Source organism: Teleopsis dalmanni, chromosome 1 (assembly GCF_002237135.1).
Source record: "Teleopsis dalmanni isolate 2A chromosome 1, ASM223713v2, whole genome shotgun sequence".
Lineage (NCBI taxonomy): Eukaryota > Metazoa > Arthropoda > Insecta > Diptera > Diopsidae > Teleopsis > Teleopsis dalmanni.
This window is the reverse complement of record NC_051846.1, coordinates 115,611,077-115,631,818: the sequence shown is the minus strand read 5'-3', so window position 1 is coordinate 115,631,818 and position 20,742 is coordinate 115,611,077. Positions and strand designations below refer to the sequence as shown.

The 20,742-nt window shown below is 31.4% G+C and overlaps 1 protein-coding gene across 2 annotated transcripts in view; it reads left to right on the top strand.

The window, feature by feature from the left end:
- Positions 1 to 10,984: 10,984 nt before the first annotated feature.
- The window catches only part of LOC119666297 (protein sevenless), a 48,278-nt gene continuing 38,520 nt past the window's right edge, over positions 10,985 to 20,742 (top strand). The window contains exon 1 of one of the 2 annotated variants that reach the window (XM_038075579.1): positions 10,985 to 11,698. In XM_038075579.1, coding sequence (XP_037931507.1) covers positions 11,336 to 11,698 — 363 coding nt within the window. In that variant the 5' untranslated portion in view covers positions 10,985 to 11,335. The remainder of the gene's footprint in view (positions 11,699 to 20,742) is intronic. The other variant, XM_038075578.1, reaches the window with a different exon arrangement.

Genomic DNA, 20,742 nt, shown 5'->3' with positions numbered 1-20,742 from the left:
GGTTGCGGGACACCAACCTTTTTTTTCTCTCTGCTATAACGTTGGATACTCGCAATGGCTCAATAATTTCTTTATAACAAATGTACCGATTCCCAATTGCTTGTTGTTTTTGTCAGTTGCACTCAGGTATGGCAGAAAGTGGAAGTTATATCCACTAATATTAATGTTTTAACTAAAATTTGAGTTCCTCTCCAAAACTCGTATTTATTTTTATAATTAGGATACAAATGTCCTTAAATTAATAAACTGTAATAACAGTTTATGATTGTGCAGATGTTACAATAAAAACGGAGCAATGTTTTATCTGCACATAATTGCAAAAGTTGATTTTAACGTATTCTAGGAATCCCATACATTTCAGAATTTGGGTTTCTGTCAATATCTATTGTTTTAAATAACAATAGTAATGCTTTAATTTGTGGAAAAAAAACCTAGTGGATAAAATAAAAATTTAAATATATTAAGTTTGTTATAATACTTTCATTAAAATTATAATTTTAATAAAATATATTATCTAAAAGTTTAGTTATATAAAACTAGGTGACCACGCGAACTTCGTACCGCGTAACAGTCAATGAATGTTATATTAAATTTTAGATTCATCAGCGATCGAATTTTGTGCTTGAATACACATGCAGTGATGTCGTGCCGATCACTTGATGTTTGTCCAGGAAGCAACATTTGAACAATTTGTTTCCATTTTGGATTACATAAACTAATTTTTTGATAGTTTCCTCACCTGATTTAAAAACAATCGGTATCTTAGAAGTAAGACTCACGTCTGTATTCTGAATTGAAAACTATGATCTTGATACCCACCATTCAATGGGTTTATCATTTTTATATCGAAGTGATATCCATTATCTTCTTGCCAAAACATCAGTGGGTATTGCAACGTGTCATATGAACGGTGTGTTTCACATACTTGTTGCAGTTGCCCAGTATCGCGATGTGTAAGCACAATATCGCGTGTGTTCAAGTTTTCTCCAACGATCAGGATTGCAACTTCATCTATTGTTGGAGCGTTAAATTTGCGTTCATGTGTTTCTGCTGGTCGTTTATCCGCTCTGATCACAACTTTCTAGTTATCATGTGGCATGCGCTCCAACGCAGTCTTGAACACCCTGACCAATGCATGATGTTCATGAAGTAGTTGCTGCAGATCTTGAAAAATTGCTATTTTCATTGCTGTGTTGATCTCTTGACGCCGTTCAAGTTGTTCCATCATATTGCCCATGAAGTATATTTGGAAGAATTTATGTTGTGCACCTTCAACAGGTTGCAATGATTCAATATGATGGTGAATCTGGCACTCGCACAAAACAAACATATCAATACTTTCAGCTCATATTTATTTATTTTATTTAAATTTATTATAATTGAAATTTGAAATATTTGAAAAAGAAATTTAAAAAGAAATCAATATCACTCAAATTGTCGAACTGTCAACAGTTTGAAACAGCATTTACAAATTAATTATTTTTGCTAAAATAAGTGGATTTTTCCAATATTTTATAATATATTTTGCTATTCGGAGCGGAGACGATTCCAACAAATCAAAGATAATTTAAATCGGTCCAGCCGTTCTTGAGTTATAAGTGGTCTAACTAACACGACTTTCTTTTATGTATATAGATTTATTATAATAATTTTATTCAAACAAAATCGAAAAACTAATCCAGCCGTGTGGATAAAATGAAAGAATAAAAATTAGAAAATATTAAATTTATTATAATAATTTTATTAAAATATATTCAAAAATCTGATCATTATAAGTTACTTTCATATAAAATTAAACTATTTTTTTTGTCTCCCAAACAATTTGTTAATTTTCCATATAAAATATTTAAATAGATGCCATTGGATAAAATTAATGTTTAGATGAATTTCTTTGTGTATAATATTCTTTGTAAACACTCTGTTATCATAAAATAAAGTTTCTTGACCATTGCCATTAGATATATATAATTTTAATCCGCTAAATAAACGAAGTCTTCTAATCGTCTCACCAAGACATGTACCGCATCAAATGTTTGCCCTTGGGATTTCTTGATGGAAATAACAAATAGAGGTATGATTGGAAACTGTATTCGCTGAATTTGATATGGGAGAATTGATCCATAATATGTATGTTAAATGTATTCGTAGAATCAAGTTTCTTTTATTTCTCATTACTCCAGTTAATACTTTACAATATATAAGCATTTTACTCTCATTCGCGTTCCATTTACTAAAGCTTGTGAAGTATTCATATTACTTATCAACATAATAGATTTCACTTTTATTTAGATTATGTGGTGACATGATCGAATATACATCACATATAACTTTATCAAAACTGTAATAAATTTTTTCCACCCCTGAATAAGGACATATCATCAATAAGTAATAAAGAGTCTTCATTTGTGGGACCTGAAATTACGGATTTAAGAATTTGATCTGACAATAGGGGTATTCAGGTTGTCTGTGCACCGTTGCATGTACAAAATTATTTGATTTCACAAAAACAATTCTCTTATATATAATTCTGCATTTGATTTGCAAGACAATATTCAAGACAATAATTTCAACAGCAATTACCTCTTGCATATTTGATTTTCAAGACTCCATTGTGATACTACTTTTTTTTTGTTCGCTGGGCAATACTTTAGCGAAACAGTTGTTTGTTTTTTTAATTTTGTCATTTTGTTATTTTGTGATTTTATGCAATTCTTTGATTTTGTATTTATTTTAGGTCCTCAATGTTAGAGCTGCTGGTCAAAAATATTTGGAGATGTATTAACAAAAAGTGGACCAATAATGAGGTAAATCTCATTCTAGATTTCCTTGAGAAAGTAGAAGGTTTTAAGGTATTTATGTTATATATTCGCCTATCGAGATTATTTGTTTTTTTGTATTTTATTAGAATCCAACAGCGCAAATATTTTATAGGGCACTTATAGCAACAAAAAAAAATTGAAATATGTTGCAGTTTAAAGTACGCCATTTAAGACAAAGTTAGAGAAAAGTAAGTAACTGGTGTAACTCAACAGGCACAGGTCTTGTAATAAAGATGCCTGTATAACTGTTAAAGGCTGATCAAAATGCTTCTGACTTACTACAAATAAAACGCTATTATATATTTGTTTAAGTTTTTATAGATAAGATTGAAAAAATATGCCCTTCCTATAGTCGTTTGTGCACTCTTTTTGGACCAGGTCTGAACAAAACTACTGCAACTTGTAGTTCTACAGGAAATTGTTTAGATGAATATAACTTAGTAAATTCTTCATCGTTAGCTAAAAGGTTAACAATTTTGTGGAATTATAGTCGCCCAACTCGTAGCATTTGACGCAATCTATTGTCATCAATAGTTGTGAGGGCATCAGTGAACCATTTTTAAATTTGGTTTTTGAGTTAAGTACATAACTTTAATAGACTTTATTTAAACAACTTTAATTTACTTTATTTAACTAAACAAAATATTTAAAAAAATATTTAACATAACTTTAATATACTTTATTTAACTGAACAAAATATTTCATAACATAACTTTAATATACTTTATTTAACTGAACAAAATATTTAATCACGTCGCTATCCAACTGACGCTCTTCAACGAACTTCCGTTACTCTCGTTCACTCGCTTTTGACATTCGCTGTCACACATATGTTAGGTGACCACATGTTGTTAAAATTTTAAGGTGCCCAGTTGTGCGTTTCGGATGTAGGTTAATAGTCGGCCCTTCCTGACGTCAAGCGTCCTCGCGCTCGGAATCAGTTTTTTCTTCGTACGGCAATCGACACCATGGCTTTAGGAGATCAGACGCATAGATTGAATTATAATGTCGTTGTTTTCGATCGGATCCTGGTAGGTCTTCGATGACATAACGGTCATTATCGAGAACTTCGGTGACTACGAACGGTCCTTTATATCGACATTCAAGTTTGCGGGACGTGCCTGTGGATGCTGGTACCATATTACATTCGCTTCCAGTATCAATAAAGGCAATGGCTTGCTTGCCACCAATCGTTATTTTCTTAAGGAAATTATTGTCGATAATACTTGTTTTTCGCACGAAAGCTGATGGTTTTCCGCAATCTTGCTGTTCATTTTTGGGGTGCACCTTATTACAATCTATACAACGAGGACGTTTTGGGGGTCTTGCACAATTTACTGACAAGCGCCACAGTTGTAACACATAACATTCTTTGCCTTACTGAACGATTGTATTCTTTGTTCGCTTTCACCCGCATTATGAAAAAGCTTTTCGTTTATCTTAATGCAATTTTGTAAAAAGTTCTCGCATGCTTCACGCATTTCTTTAACGGTTACGAATTTTTGCGGAGCAATCGCCATTTGTAGTTCTCGATGTTTTAATCCTTCTCGGCCGTATTTCGTGATAGCCATCTCACTAAGATTATGACGTCGTCCTAGCGCAGAGACACGAAAGATGAACTCAGTTATTGTTTCGTTTTGCCTTCGAGCAACGCGCGACATATTGTAATGTATATCCGCTTCATCGTATTCGCAACCGAACTCGGTGACAAGCTCATTTGAGAACTCCTTTCAAGTAGCATGCATTCTTGGTGATGCGTCCACCCACATGCGCGCTACACCCTTCAAACGGCTATACACTGCAAGAAGCACACTTTTTTCGGGCCACGCATATACAGACATAACAGCTTCAACACGTTCGACAAATTGCGTAGCCGTAATAGAATTTTCATTCGTTGGGTCGAATTCGGGCAAGACTTCTGCGATTTCTCGTATAGAATGCGCGTTACGGTCCTTACTAGGCATTTCTGAAGTACTGTTTTGATTGTTTCTAACGTTATTCTGGTTAATGGCTACTTGTTGAACCATTTGCCGCAGTTCGCTAATTTGTTTTCTCAATTCTTCGTTTTCACCCCGCAATTCCTCATTATCGTTTGTAAATTGCAAAACTACGCCGCTTGAGTTCACGTGTTCAGTTAATCGTGCAACTAATTCCGCCTTATTGCCTATAATTGATAACTCTTGCTGTTGTAAGAAGTTCTTCAACTGTTCCTTCGTCAGTGACTCGATGGTCACCATCATTACGTATATATCTGCGTTCTATTCAAAACATATAAATGCACGAATCTAAATTACCCATTAATTCCGCAACAGTTAAATCCAGCACAGTCTTCAATATATTCTGTTTTTCACTTTTTCTTGTCATTGTTAAATACGTAAACAAAAATCAGCTGTTCTAAATATTTTCAAGACTAATATGCACAAAGTGTGTTCACGGTTATTTGAGTTTGCAATGATGCACATTCCACGATGCTTAGACATCCTCAATACCCCTAATATATTCTCATGAATATTACCATATACAGTCAAACTTGTTTTTGTGCGGTGGATAGGCAAATCGCATAATCCTTTGAAACTTCACCTGTAGTTGTAAAAAAAAGTAGTTTTCGAGGAAAATTTAATTTTGCATATTTTTTATGCGGTTATTATTCTGATTTAGAAAGCACACATGCGAATTTTATAAATAATTTTATTTACATATATTATTTCAACTAGCGCAAAATACAAGAAAAGATTGCTTGAACACTTGCGCGCAATTGCAAATACTTAATTTAGCACAAAATACATGGCATAACACGCACACAGTTGATTACTGCGTCAATTATGTTGCATTTTCTTCTACGCACAAAAAAAGTTGCACAAAAAAAGTCGCACAAAAAAAATTCGCACAAAAAAGACCATATAAAAACAGGTTGTTTGACTGTATATCAGCTACTAGAGGTGCTTTCGGTGGCTCGCAAGTGTGTGAGAAAAGTGTTACCAACGCAATAAGCTAACTATTGTGAACCTTCATGGGGAATTTGAAAAAATATTGCAATCATATGTCAAAAATTTGTAAACAAAAATACAAACAAAATTAAAAAGTTGAACAGATTTGATATTTGTGAAAATGAAATGTATAAAACTATGCAAAATTGTGGAAAATAAATATTTTAAAAATATGTACATATAAACATTCAAAAACTTATTGGAGTACATAGAGAAATTATAATTGAAAATTATTTACATTTCTTAACTTATTAGGTGCATAAATATTCTAAACTATTACTTATTTTGTTATTAAAGGAAATTTCAATATTTCCTGTATTCCTAACATCTAGCATAGTATTTTTTGCCATACTTACGAGCCATCGAAAGCACCTAATATTATCAAAGTTACGAATTATTTGTGGTGGCAATTCAATGATATATGTTATTCACCAAACAGCGGATAACGTTACCTAGTTTATTTGAAAATTGGAAAAAATCTAATTTATCAGGTATAGTTTCCATATTCTTTGTTAACTTCCATTCCACCTAAATATAGAATTTTCATTCAGAGTAGATCGTGTCCCATGTGAAACAACAGGTTAAATTTGTCTAAAATCACTACTGAGTAGAACAGTCTTATCGCCAAATAATATATTCTTTTAATTATATCCACTAACAAAATAATTAAAAATATATCAATGACTTTAAATGCATTAATTGGACACATTGATACTTAATCGATGATGAAATATAGTGTATTAATATAATGACCGTAAAAACTATTACACTTGGTGTAATTTTAAGAACTAATTATCTAATAATAGAATTTTTTATGCTGAATTGCTTTAAATTGCCTTAAAACCTGACTGCATTATTTTATCTCTAATTAAAAGTGTTGAAGTAATATTACTGAAAGCAATAACAATGCACTTAACATTTAAATCATACATTTTGTATATAATAACTATTCGAACACATGTCTTATTGCATGATCTTATCTTACGATCTTAACATGATCAATAATATGTTTTCGTTCCACATAAAATTCTTGGAAAGGTCTTTGTTCCTCTAATGGATGAACCATATTTTCAGAACGAGTATAGTTCATGTGAGTGAGAATTGGTAAACCAAAGGTTTCGCCACTTAAATATGAATAGTGAAAATGTCTTCAATTTCTAAGAGAACTCGATTGTAGGCCACATTAATATTAAAATCCCTCACAAAGCCTTTAATTAAGTAACTTTTGAATTCACTCCATAGTAACAATGCTTAAGTTGGTACATATGATCGCAAATAATTCCCTCATTTGTTTCATGGCTTGAAAGTCTTTAGATTCGTTTAAGTACTGCTTCCATTCATTATTATCACTAGCAATGACCACGCGCAAGACACGCTTCGACAAATATGTTATAAAAAATTATCATATGCTTTTACATCAGACCCCTAATAAGTAATAATAAAATTCTTAAATGGAAAAGTTTTATGTTTTTTTGGGAAACTACATACGATTTTATTGTTTGTTAACTACTTCCTTCTTTGTTTACCCTTTCTTGACATATGGTACAGACTTGAGCGCCATCTGTCAATTAGTGTGTTTACAGCAGCTGTTAATGTGAAACTACGTCAAGAGCATTTAGCGATTTTTAATATGGAAAATTCTTATTGTACGCGATTTTTTGATCAAACACGGCACCACTGTCATCGCTCAGGTACCATATTCGCCAGATCTAGATCCGTGCGACTTTTTCCTGTTCCCGAAACTCAAATTGTCCCTTCGTGGTAAGCGTTTTGAATGGATTGAATGGGTAAAAGAGAATTCGCTGAAGGAACTAAAAGCCCTACCTTCACGGGCCTACGAAAAGTGTAAGATTGGGAAGATTAGGTTAAGCGTTGGCATATGTGTATCGCTTCAGAAGGAGCATATTTTGAAGGAGATAAAATAAATTTGGAATAAAATTTAAATTTGTGTGTTTTATTTACAAAATTCGAGTACTTTTTGACCAAAAGGTATTATATTATTGCCATCACGGTATATTTTTTTTCATCCATTTTTATCATTCCATACAGAATGTTAATGAATTAAAGTATAAAGATATTGATTAGCTTCTGCATCGACTATATTTAATTCAAAAAATACCAATAGCTGTATACATCTGCTATTATCAATAGCAGTTTGTTCGTGACATAGTCTACCTAAATATCACATTTTGCCTATTTTGCAAATGTATATCTAACCTGTGAATAGTATGTATATACACGCCACTCAGCTTTTGTAAGCCCCATATATCGTCCACTAACAAAGTTATTTACTCCATCAACTGAGAAGTCCTCACTTATTCCATTATTGCTATTTCATTCAATACTTACGCTATCGTAACCTTTATACACATATTTATATATGTATGTATTTTACGCTTTTAGCAGTTGTGCAAACTTCTATGTTAATATGTATGTTATAGCAATCAAATTTCGCAAGAAGGTACGGATTATAAGGAACAACATATGTATCTGTTATCAAGTGTTTAACCCCTAACATGAACAGTTGCATTATTATCTCGTCTTCTATAAATAGGGTAACCATTTATTGAATCACGCGTTCTTTCGCAAAAATGTTTAAGAGATTCCTTTGAACACCTTCCATCTACCATGCAAAGAGCACTTGTATTTAGTAACCCGCGGGGGCCATGCGTGATGTGTTCCGTTCAACATATTCATATAACTTTGGATGCGTTTCGTGATTAGTAATTTCAGAATGTACAACCATATCGAAGTTTTCTATTGACACAATTTTCAGATAAACCGTATTTTTGAAACTCTATAGAGTAAATCAAAGCAACAGCTTTTCCAAAAATTTCCCTTGTAGCAATGCATTTCAGTAAATCATTTAATTATGCTTTAAAGACGCGAACTATAGGCACAGCATCCAAATAGTTTTGGTAGATATTACGTTGAGAAGTAATAAATGAAGATGGTAAAACAACGCTTCGTCCAACATTTAATACATCATCATTTTTATTATTAGTATTTCAATAATCAGTGATTTTATATACATCTTAGGTCGTGTGCGAGATCGAGTAAATTGATGGTAAATTGAAGAAAATAGTATATTATGTCGGTATGGCAGCGAATGTGGGTATTTACCAGAATTTCGAGTTTGAAATTGTGAAAAGTTTATAAAATGTTTAATAAATAAATTTGAAAACTTTTAACCAAAAATAATAAACAAGTGTAGTAAATAAATAAATAAATATTTACATAAGTGCATAGCAAAAAATCAATTTACTTTACCTCAATTTAATCAAACTCGCACACGGCCTTACACATTTTTTAATAAAATGTAAGCGTGTACCCTCTACCATATATGGACATAAACGTCAACAATCCATTGCAAAGAATTTTTGACAATGGTGTAAAAACCTAAAATCATCTCTAATAACGAGGCGATAATACTAAAAAACTCTTTCACCTATGCTTCTCAGATATAATATTTGAATTTAATCCATTAAACATTTCCGTAAAAAAATTATTTTGGCTCAATGGGGGAACAGAAACTGATGGAAATCAAAAAATTTTGATTTCTCATCAAACTTGCTCGTGTTTTTTCTTATAAAATTCCATTCATTTTAAGGGATGGAAACGAAAGCATAGTTTAATTGTGCAATTAAGAAAAAATTTCTTAATTACTAAAGCATGTCATTTAGAAAACTTAAAATATTAAATTAAATGGTTTATGGTTCATGATTTCGTTCTAATATAAACACAGCAAGTGAATTTGTTAATAAAACTTTCACAGCAAAAGTAACAAAACTCCAGAAAAATGTGCGAACATAAAAGTCAAGTATGGCTTTGGGTCAGTTGATTAAGGTGCACTGACTCTGAGCTTCAAATTTTGCAGGACCCGAGTTCGATTCCTGGTACTTGCAGTCTCAAATTTTTATATAATAGCACTTTTATTAATTAGTCTAATAAAATTTCGCGGTGGCTCCGAGAAATCGGCTTCTCAAATCAATTTTCGCTATAGACATATTTTTTCATATCTTCTTTTATACTTTTATACTTTTATACTTTTATACTTTTATACTTTATCATGATTTTTTAATACCATTTTAAAACAATGCTAAACCAATATTTTTAAAAATTTCGATATACAAAATGAATATTTTGTAGAGGGCAATGTTCTGCGTGCAAATCAAGTAACATATTGTGTCTACCTTTGATCTTTGTACACATTTTGGACAGTTAATTTTTTTGAAAAGATTTTCTTTACGCCGTTACGTACAAAGTATCTCCTTACAGGTGTATCAATGGAAGGAGTAATATTTGATGTGTTATCATCACCGTTTCTTGATACTCATTAAGTGGGTAAAAGGGCATTCACATTTCTTGCCAGGAAGCCAAAGTTAACGGTCACAGATTTTATTGTTCTGCTATTAATTGAGACGATGTCAAGAGGGTTTTTCGTGGCTCACATTTTTATTTAACACACTCATCTATGCAAAAACAATGAAAACAATCAAATTTGCTCATTTTCTCGTATATATCATCAGGGTAGTAATTGAGGTTGACACCTGCTGTATTATTTCTGAAAAAAATAATCAGTACCCGCGTTTACTGTTTAACTTGGCCTGCATTGATATGTAATGAATTGATATGAATATGAGTGTGTGACGTATGACATAACACACCGATTAATTAGTTGTGTCGACAAAAGACAAAGATTTGCTCTACAAATATTCATTGATACTTCAGAAGACAACACAGTAATTACGCATTTATAAACGGGGATTCTTCTACGAACTCACAACTTGTTTACAATGAAGCTCAAGTGCATTTTACAGTGTATTTTCGTAATTGTTTTTTTGTGCACAAATAAACGTTATGTATTGTATATAAGACATTCGAACAACCCGAGGTATTTACGAAGCGTAACTCGATGCCTATCAGTTGCGGCTCGACTCTGGCTTAGACCAGTATGAGGTTTTCATGTCGGAGCTTCGTTAGCGAAGAATCAAAACGGGATCTGAAGCGTGTGCGTTTAATTGGTTGTACACAACAAAACACAATGAAGTGAATAAATGTTTAATTGATTTAAATATGATAATTAAGTTGAATTTAAGTATCGTTTTAATAAATTACATTAAAATTCATATTCAATATCATTAATACAATATACTTATAGTCTTAATTTAAATCAATGCCAATAACAGCGAGCATAGTTGGATTACAATAGATTAAAACGTATTAAATGAAATAATTATAACTTGATATGAAAAAACATTAATATTTACTGAATACTGTAAGAAATGAAAGGGTCTTATTTGGAATATCAGTGAATGCTATTTTAACTGAAATTCTTTAATTAACTAAGAAATTGTGAAACCTGTGTGCAATTAACAAAATTTTAATTAATGACTGAAATAAATGACTAAAAATGCGAAATGCAGGTGTAGCTAAAAGTTGATTTAATACTAACAGCAATATAATTGTTAATTTTATGTATAATTACTTATATGCAATAAATTACAATAACTTAAAGAACTTATTATAATGACGTCACTGTTGGGAGCTACGCTAAAGCGGCACTTAATCTGTATTATTCAAAATTTTAAAAAATGTTTAAGTGTTGCATTTCTCAATAAAATAATAGTTAATTCGTTAGTGTTCCTTTTGTTGTTATTTTCTTGTGGTGTCTGTGAATCGAAAGCGGAGGATGCATCGACAGAAGATGCGGATAGTAAAAACAGTAATAACGAAACTGTTATTAATGGCCTTTATCAACTCAACAGTTATGCAACCACTGAATTAGATATCGGGTCTGAACTCTTCAATATAAACACTAGCAGTGGAAACGATGTGGACAAAATGATTGAACTCATCACTAAAACGTGTATGGGGCAATGCATTACAGAGGTGAGTTTACTTAGAGAGGATTCCTATAATAATGTCACGTTGTGCACCTGTAAATTTTAAAACCATCTGTCCATCTTAACTGTGCATTTTGTGATGTTAGATTCATCTTTATTAATAAAAATATAGGATATAAGACCAACAACTCAGATGTGCTGAGTAACTAGTTAAAATGTTGGAATCTTATGTATTTTTGGTTTTGTTTTTGTGAAATTATAGCGTTACTGTATCAACTGATCACCGAAACTTGATAATATATTTCTATATTCCGTAAAACATCTTATAAATTTTATTATTATTTTAAGGGTAGTAAATGAGTTTTTAAAGCTACTGTTTAATGAATTTATTATTTCTGAAATGGAGCGTCAGCATGGTCTAATTGATTATGTGATTTACCTTCGAAACACTATTTTTTGCAAAACTATTTAAGTCACTATTTGATAACATTTGTAGAATACAGCCATGACTATTTGAAAAAGTGTTAGAGACTGAAGCTCGCGATTATAGTGTCTACTACGGTGCTGTAAAACTAAATCACCAAAATCATTTTTAATCACTAATACTATTGAATAATAACATATTTGACTAATTTTCAGATATTTTTAGCTTTTTTTATTATGAAAGAATGCTATTATATTAAAATTATTATTTTAATAAAAGTATTATAATAAATTTAATACATTTAAATTTTTACAAAGAGGTTTTTTCGAACAGTAGTAAAATACAACAACAAAAATTTTATTTTTTATATTATTTTAATTAATTGAATTTTTGGCTAACCATACAGCTGTTTCGAGTATTGCCAAATACCCATCATCAGTGGTCTTGGAAATAATTTTTGTATTTAATTATTCGTAAATAATTATTTTTGAGACTGCAAGTACCAGGAATCGAACTCGGGTCCTGCCAAATGTGAAGCTCAGAATCAGCGCGCCTTAACCAACTGATCCAAAGCCGTATTTGACTTTTTTGTTCGCATATTTTTCTGGAGTTTTTACTTTTACTATGAAAGTTTTTATTAACAATTTTACTTGCTGTGTTTATATTAGAACGAAATCATAAACCAGCTGTAGAATAATTCAATTAATTAAATAATTATATTTTTATTTTTAATTGTTAAATTTCAATACTAATCTGTTTGTAGAGGCATTATTTGTTGCATGATTTGTTCTTTCTTATGTATAGAACCTAATCTAGGAACGTAATGCTGAGAGAGTCATGCTAATGTTACTCCACTAGTCGCACTGGCGAGACCATTATTTTGTGAATATAAGTTGTAATTTAACGTCAAATTTTCGAGACGAAAGTGACTATTATTTTTAATAGCAAAAAATTTTTACTTTATCCACTAGGGTTTTTTTCCACAAATTAAAGCATTACTATTGTTATTTAAAACAATAGATATTGACAGAAACCCAAATTCTGAAATGAATGGGATTCCTAGAATACGTTAAAATCAACTTTTGCAATTATGTGCAGATAAAACATTGCTCCGTTTTTATTGTAACATCTGCACAATCATAAACTGTTATTACAGTTTATTAATTTGAGGACATTTGTATCCTAACTATGAAAATAAATACGAGGTTTGGAGAGGAACTTAAATTTTAGTTAAAACATTAATAATTTCAATTAATAAATAAGATATTTTGCTTTGTTTTATTGTATATATTGTATATAAGGAAATAATAAATTATATACATATATAAATAATAAAATAAATAAAATAAAAATTTTCTATTATTTATTTATAAAGTATTCATTATATTTATTTCGGATAATGCGATTTTTACATTAAAATCAACATATCATACGCAATTCTTTTCTTTGTTTTGTTCATTTTCGCACTTTCCGCCAAAAAAAGTGCCATGGTTGCCAAAATTTAACAAAACAAATTTGAAATTATTGTTGTTCCCAAAATAACTGCCTCCCAAGCAATTCAGAATAAGAAAGTTCTATTCTTGGGAATAGCGTGGGAATAGGGAGACTTGTTCCCTGGGAGTATTTAGAATTGCTATGATGAAGGTTTTATTCAAAGAAGATAAAAAAATAATATTTAAAATTGTATGTATGAGGTAAAAATAACGCGTAGTACAAAAACAAAAGGCCTAATGCTACGCAATGACTATTTTGCTATTTTGCCCACCCGGTCCCTACTCACCACGAAATTTGCAAAAATAAAAGCATTTTGTGAGAAATTTAGTTGTGTGTTTTGGTTTTTCGATATTAAAAATCCGTTTCTAGAAAACGCGCCAAAGTGCATAAATCCCACATTAGAGAAAGAAAAATAAGGCGGAATTTGTTTTTAATTACAAAAGCATTAAGAAAGGTAATTGTTTCACAAAAAAATACGAATTATTACTTAATTAAAATTTTTTTTGGGTACATGTTTGGAAAAATGTTTTTGAAATGTAAGGGTTAATATTAGTACTTAAATATAAAAATTTCTTAAAAGTTCAATCAATTATCTTTAAAACGCAACAAATTTCAAGTCTGTACCATTTATATGACCTGAGATATAGCCATTTGAAAATGTGTCTACAATGCCAATTTTCAAAACCCTATGGGTCCATATCTCCTAGGAAAAATATCACAAAATTTTTTCCCGAGATACGGGTATTCCGGTATTCCTATTTCATAACAGGAGCTCATAAAAAAAATTTTAGTTAAATCGGAAATTATGAGATCTTTGTTTGTTAAAATTCGTCCGGTTTGTAAAAGAATGACCCATATACAATCTTACAAATCATACAAATCTCATATACAATCTAAAAATTCAGAATTTTCAATGAATCTCTTACTTCATTCTTGGAAGGCTGATGAACAATTACATCCACTGACCATCATCATCACTTTCCGTTGCACTTAGAATTAGATCCAGTAATTTAGAGCTTAGTGCTCAATAATGTCGTCATCTGTATTAAATCTTGATAAACAAATTTATTGTCAAGCTTAATAAATTCGTTAAGAGTAGCATTGGAAGTTATTTTATTTACTTTAAACCACGCTGCCAGCGACTAGTATAAGCAACATGAGAAAGAAAAAATTAAACATTTGGTTTGGAACAAGGGACTCCCCCAAAACAGCAAAATAAATTTATACTTAAAATAAAAATTCGACTTATAGAATGCACTTCCCATATACCTATCGGAACGGAACTAAATTTTTGTTCGATTTATAGAGAAGTTCGAGTTATAGAAGTTCGAGTTATGGAAGTTTGACTGTATTTCAAAAACTTCCTTAATTCATTGCTTGCATTTTTTGTTTAGAGAAAGCAAAGTGCAGCGCATAGGTAGTAGTCTATTAGTCCAGTAATAGAGTTATTGCCCGAATTTAGGTATAGCTTTCTAATGTCATAGTTAATAAAACTATGAAGACAATTTCCATTTCCTTCGAACTCTTCCTTTGGTGGTTATAATTTAAAAATGTCTACATACTGCGCATTACTTTCTAGGACTTTCATTTGCTATTATACAAGAAAACTAATGTAATAGGGAATGGTTTTTCTCTCCGATTTCATCATAGTATGGTCATCATAATAAATCGACTTTAAAAACGTATTTTACTATTATGAACTTGTATGAAAGACGTTTTGCTGAAGTACTCGATGCAGAATGTAGAGCAACGTACATATATGATTACTGGCACGATTCATGCTTGTTAAAAACTTTTAATTCTCCAATTAATGGCTTCTTCTATTAAGCCATTTATATGGTTGCATGGTTGTCATATACATGTCACATATTGCCGTAAAGCGGTAAAAATTATATCAAATTTGAAATGTGATCTTTAATAATAGTTCTGCGCTATATAAATTATTCTTTGTACTAATGCACAAGCACAATGTACAGTTTAGTGTATGAAGAAGAAGTAATTTTGAAATTGTGAAGAAAAATTTTTTAATTAAAGTGTACTGGAATGGGAAAAATGTTGATTGTGGCATCTAAAATGGTTGAAATTAAATTGTTGAACTTTGAGATCTGTACGTTTTTGCCACTAGTTAATTTGTTTTTGTTTTACGTTCTTGCATTTAAGACTATAAACTGTTCAATTTAATACTAAGCGAATATAATTTAATAAAAATATAATTTGTTTTACAAATTAAATGATTAATTAATTAGAAGTACGTCAGCTCTTCACTACTGGAGTTTTTTTTGTCTACGTCATATATACATATATACAATATACAAGTGAATTTGTACGTCTGAGTATTTATTTCTTATAGACTTTTGTCTGATAACTACAATTACAACTTCATTGATTGTTAGAGGTTTAACACATTTTTCCTGCTAATGAGATAGTGACTTATTTACTTTTCATGTAATTGTTTATACAGGGACCGTAATAGTTATTATTTTTATGAACTAATAATAAACTAACAAGTCTGACTCGTAGTGACTCGTAGTAATATCCATTCTGCCTTTTATTTTGAAAGGCTTAACTAACTTTTATCCTTGCCTTTAAAGCGCACTGGGTTTTACGAGGGTTATAACTTATATTTTAAGCCTAATAATAAAAAATTACTAACTTGTCGTTGAAAATTGGTTTATTGTTTCTGGAAATATTTTTTCCAATCTTCTTCAGACGCCTCCAAAACATGCTTTTTAAATGCAACAACGGCTGCGTCGTTGCTTGTGCCGACAAAAATCGTTGTCCACGCGATTTAGTCTTGACGTTCAGGAACAATCAGGACTGTTTGTAAATCAAGCGGATGACCCACCAATTCGATTTTTTAAATGTTCAACGACGGCGCTTGTTTGTTTTCCAATTTTACTGAAGGCAAATAGATTGTTATAGGTACTCGTATAAGTTACCATAATGAAATTTATTATAATTTTGCAATAAATTTTTAATATAGTACTATGTTTAATATATGCTAAGGATATACGTACTATGTTTTTTTTACCTGAAAGAATATTTTTTTATTCTTCATTTTTTTTCTTATTTATTTTTCATTATTATTTCATTTGTCACATTTATATAAGGTAGTTATATTATTATAATATATATTATTATATACACATATTAAATATTTCGATTGTAATTTTATTATCTATCATCTTTATTATTTAATAATATTTCATTATTACAATTACACATTATGTAATTATTAAATCATATAAAATAGCTAATCATTTTAATCTTGTTACTCTGACAAAATATTCAGAGTATTATAAAAAATAATCTCGAGTGCTGTACATTTCCCAGATTTATCCCAGATATACCAATCGGAAACGGCATTAGTTTGATTTAATAATTTTCGTGTTACTAAATAAGTCACCACCTTACATTTCATCTTTGAACAGAAGTCAAAAGAAAATTATTAAATAATTTTTTTTTACTAAACTAGGTAATAACAATTTAAAAGAGTTATTTAAAAAGCAATATCGAATTTAATAATGAATGGAAACTGCTATATTGAGCGTATTTTGAAAATTAATTTTTTAAAGGCTTGTGATTATAGAATTCAGCCGATGTCATCTATGAGGTATCGATTCTGATATCACTAACGACAGTATTTTCAAAACATTTTCCAACAGTGGTCCCAGTTTGTGTTTACAATGATTTCTAAGTAAAAATTATTGACTCCATATCTGAATCAATCGTAACATAAAATTTGTTCGTCAATTTGCAACGACGACTTTTATTTTGCTTTGCTAGAATGTATGAGGGTCACTCTTTGTATTTTAAGCCTTCGCAACACTGATTGTTATCAGATGTCATCTGACATTTCCATACGAAACTTTGACAATATTAAATATAACCTATCTTAGACTTTTTACCAAAAGAGCGTTATTTGTGTTACTTACAGTAATTTAAAAATTGAGTGTTCGTAAAAAAATGGAATTAACGCGAGAAAATTTTTGCACAAGAGTCAACTTACTCCTTTGCCACAGTGTAATGCTGCTACAATGACTTAATCGTGACCCCAGTTCGCTCATAGACGAAATTCGTGACGGTCGTCCTAAATCAGTTTTTGTGCCAGAAAACATTGATGCTGTGCAAAAATTGATGATGCAAGATCGTCATGCGGCCTACGCATTGGTTTCACAAGAACATATACAACATTGCACAATCATTTGGCCGTGAGAATGGTTGGTTCTCGTTGGCTCCCTTATTCACCATAATTTGAAAAAATCTCAAAAAGATGCTCGTGTCGATTGGTGTACAGAAATGCTCAAGAAGTACAATGACGGTATTTCAAAAGACATGTATACCAGTAAGATTGTAAGAGGTGAAGAATCATGAACACCTACATGCGTATGAACCGGAAAGAACAGCAGTCAACTGTATGGATGTTTCAATATAAACCAAACCCAACAAAATATGTTCACAACAACAACCCAACAGTTTTCGGGAAAACTGATCGTGTGACAACTACAAGAATACCATAAGGAACGTAAGGTTCTAGCCAGGTGCAATCTGACATTTTCATTGGAAAGGTTAACATTTTTTAGCATAACATCACTCTGAAAGTGTTGTCATTTAATTGTGAATTGTTTTATTTAAAACGACGAATTCCGTGAAGGTTGTCCAAAAACAGCCGTTGTGCCAGAGAACATTGATGCCGTGTGTGAACTGATAATGCAACATCGTCATGTGACAAACCGTGAGATAGAGGCATCTTTGGGCATTTCTCCCACCAGCATACATTCGATATTGCATGAACACCTGACCGTAAAAAAGGTTTGTTCTCGTTGGATCTCGCACAATTTGACAATCGCTCAAAAAAAGGTTCGTGTCGATTGGTGCAAAGAAATGTTAAAAAAATACGATCGCGGTGCGTCCAAAGACGTTTATAAGATCGTCACAGGTGACGAATCATGGATCTATGCGTATGAGCCCGAACGAAAGTTGTTCGTGGAAGAAGCACTTCGAAGCAAATGGTCGCCTGTTTCTTTGGCAAAACTGGTCATGTGGCGACTGTTCCGCTTGAGCAACGTAGGACGGTCACTTCTGAGTGGTACACCACAATTTGTTTGCCTGAAGTCTTCGGAGAAATTTGAAAAACGAACAAGAGAAGACGAATCATTATACACCATAACAACACGAGCTTTCACACATCGGTTCAAACCGCACATTAAGTGCGGGAATAAATTTCTGGACATTATTAGGCCAGAAATATATATAGCAGCCCTCGTATAGTAGTATTTTTATTGTATTAGTTTTACTTTGTTTAGAAAAAGCGTGATATGAAACTCAATATTTGCGATCAATGTTCTAAATATAAAGAAATTGTTAAAATATAATAAATAATTTTACATTAAACAGTACTTTTTCCACACGAGGTACACAACACACACACCCTTCCTTTTTATTCTTCTTCTTATTTGGCCATAACATCCGTTATCCTGTTTTGGCCTGACGCAGCATGTCTCTCCAGGCGCCTTTGTTGTGTGCGCACCTTATTCAGTCTCGTACATTAAGTTCGGTTAGTATTCCCTCAACTTATTCACTACGCCTTCTTCCTCCAATTACTGCTTTAAACATCTTTTTCGCTGGCATCTTCATCCATTCTCACGACATGACCAAGACAGCAAAGTCGCTGGATGTTAATTCGCTGATTTATATCAATATCGTAATAAAGGTCGTACAGCTCGATAACGTTCATTCATATGAGGTAGTTGTCGCTATTTGTATAGGTCCTTTGTATTGCATGCATAACAAAAGCTTGGAATGCGAGTTAATTAAAATAAAGGAAATGCAAAACTTAAGTTTTGCAAATACTTTATTTAAAATAAATCTTAAGACTAACTTATAACTAATATATCTACTTATATTTCTGCACTGAGAGAAAAAATTATGTAAATTTAACAATTTTTTGCCAATTTTCGCTCTAATTTTGCGCCCAACAACGGTGCACTGTTAAAAAAGAATTGTGCAATCTCATGCATTTTTTAAAGACTAGCGTCGTAGTTGCAAAGGTGCATTATTTAGAAATCTTAAGTGTGTATAATATATATTATTGAAATATAAGCAAATATCTTTGTTAGTATCTTTGTCCAACATATTTGTAAAATATTGCATATTCAAAGGTTCATCAAGCGAACAAGTCAAGTTTTAATACTTGTCTAAAACGTTTTTCCCTACTACTCTACTCTTTAGTAACTCAACCAAGTTGACATCAATTTCACTATTCAGAGATTCAGACTTTTCAAGTGGCGCATCCTGAAAAAAATAAATATAACACAGTCAGCTTCGGTACACTTGCCAATGCACTCACATGGAACTTCGTGTTATTTTTGATGTAACAATATAATCAAATAAACACTCACATCAAAAGCTTTTTCAACTTTAATAGGTAACGAAATACAAGGAGTCAACAAAATATTTAAAGCAACCCTTTTCAGTATTATTTATAGAATATTACATGTGTACTATCGGACCTATTATGTGAACTTGACAAATTTATCAAGTATTGACAATTATTCACAATTATTCCTTAGTAGAAGTTTGCGAGCTATGGGTAATTGTAAAAGTGAAGGGAGGAAAAATAAAGTTTCCCAATTCTTGAGGAAGAAAATTTTGTAAAAACATACCCAGTTTTGTGATAATTCAAAGAAAAATGGATTTCGCCTAAATTGTCTAAATTTGAATTTAGATTTTTCCAGAAATTCGGTATAAAAAGCATAATAGGACCACTTGACTGCACGCATATTGCTATTATTGCTCCACCTTTAAATAACGTTGAACGCCCCCTTAATTAATATTTAAATAGAAAAGGGTCCTTCAGTATTAATGATGAAACAGAAAGTTTTGTTGCCAATGACTAACGTAAATTATAGAAGTATTATTTTTTAGGTATATGATTATTGTTTATGTTTTACTTAATACAAAATTTCTGGAAGCAACGCATAATTCCGAAATTTGGGCGATTGCTGACCTACAGGAGCATCTCATCCGCCAATATATTGCTGCATGTGTAATGTATCGAATATAATTCTGGCTTTTTGGCGATTCTGAAACCTTGGCTTTTAACACCGGGTGGAGTTCCTCCAAAGAGCACATTTTTACTGTGAAAAGAAGATTTTTGTTTACATATCGTT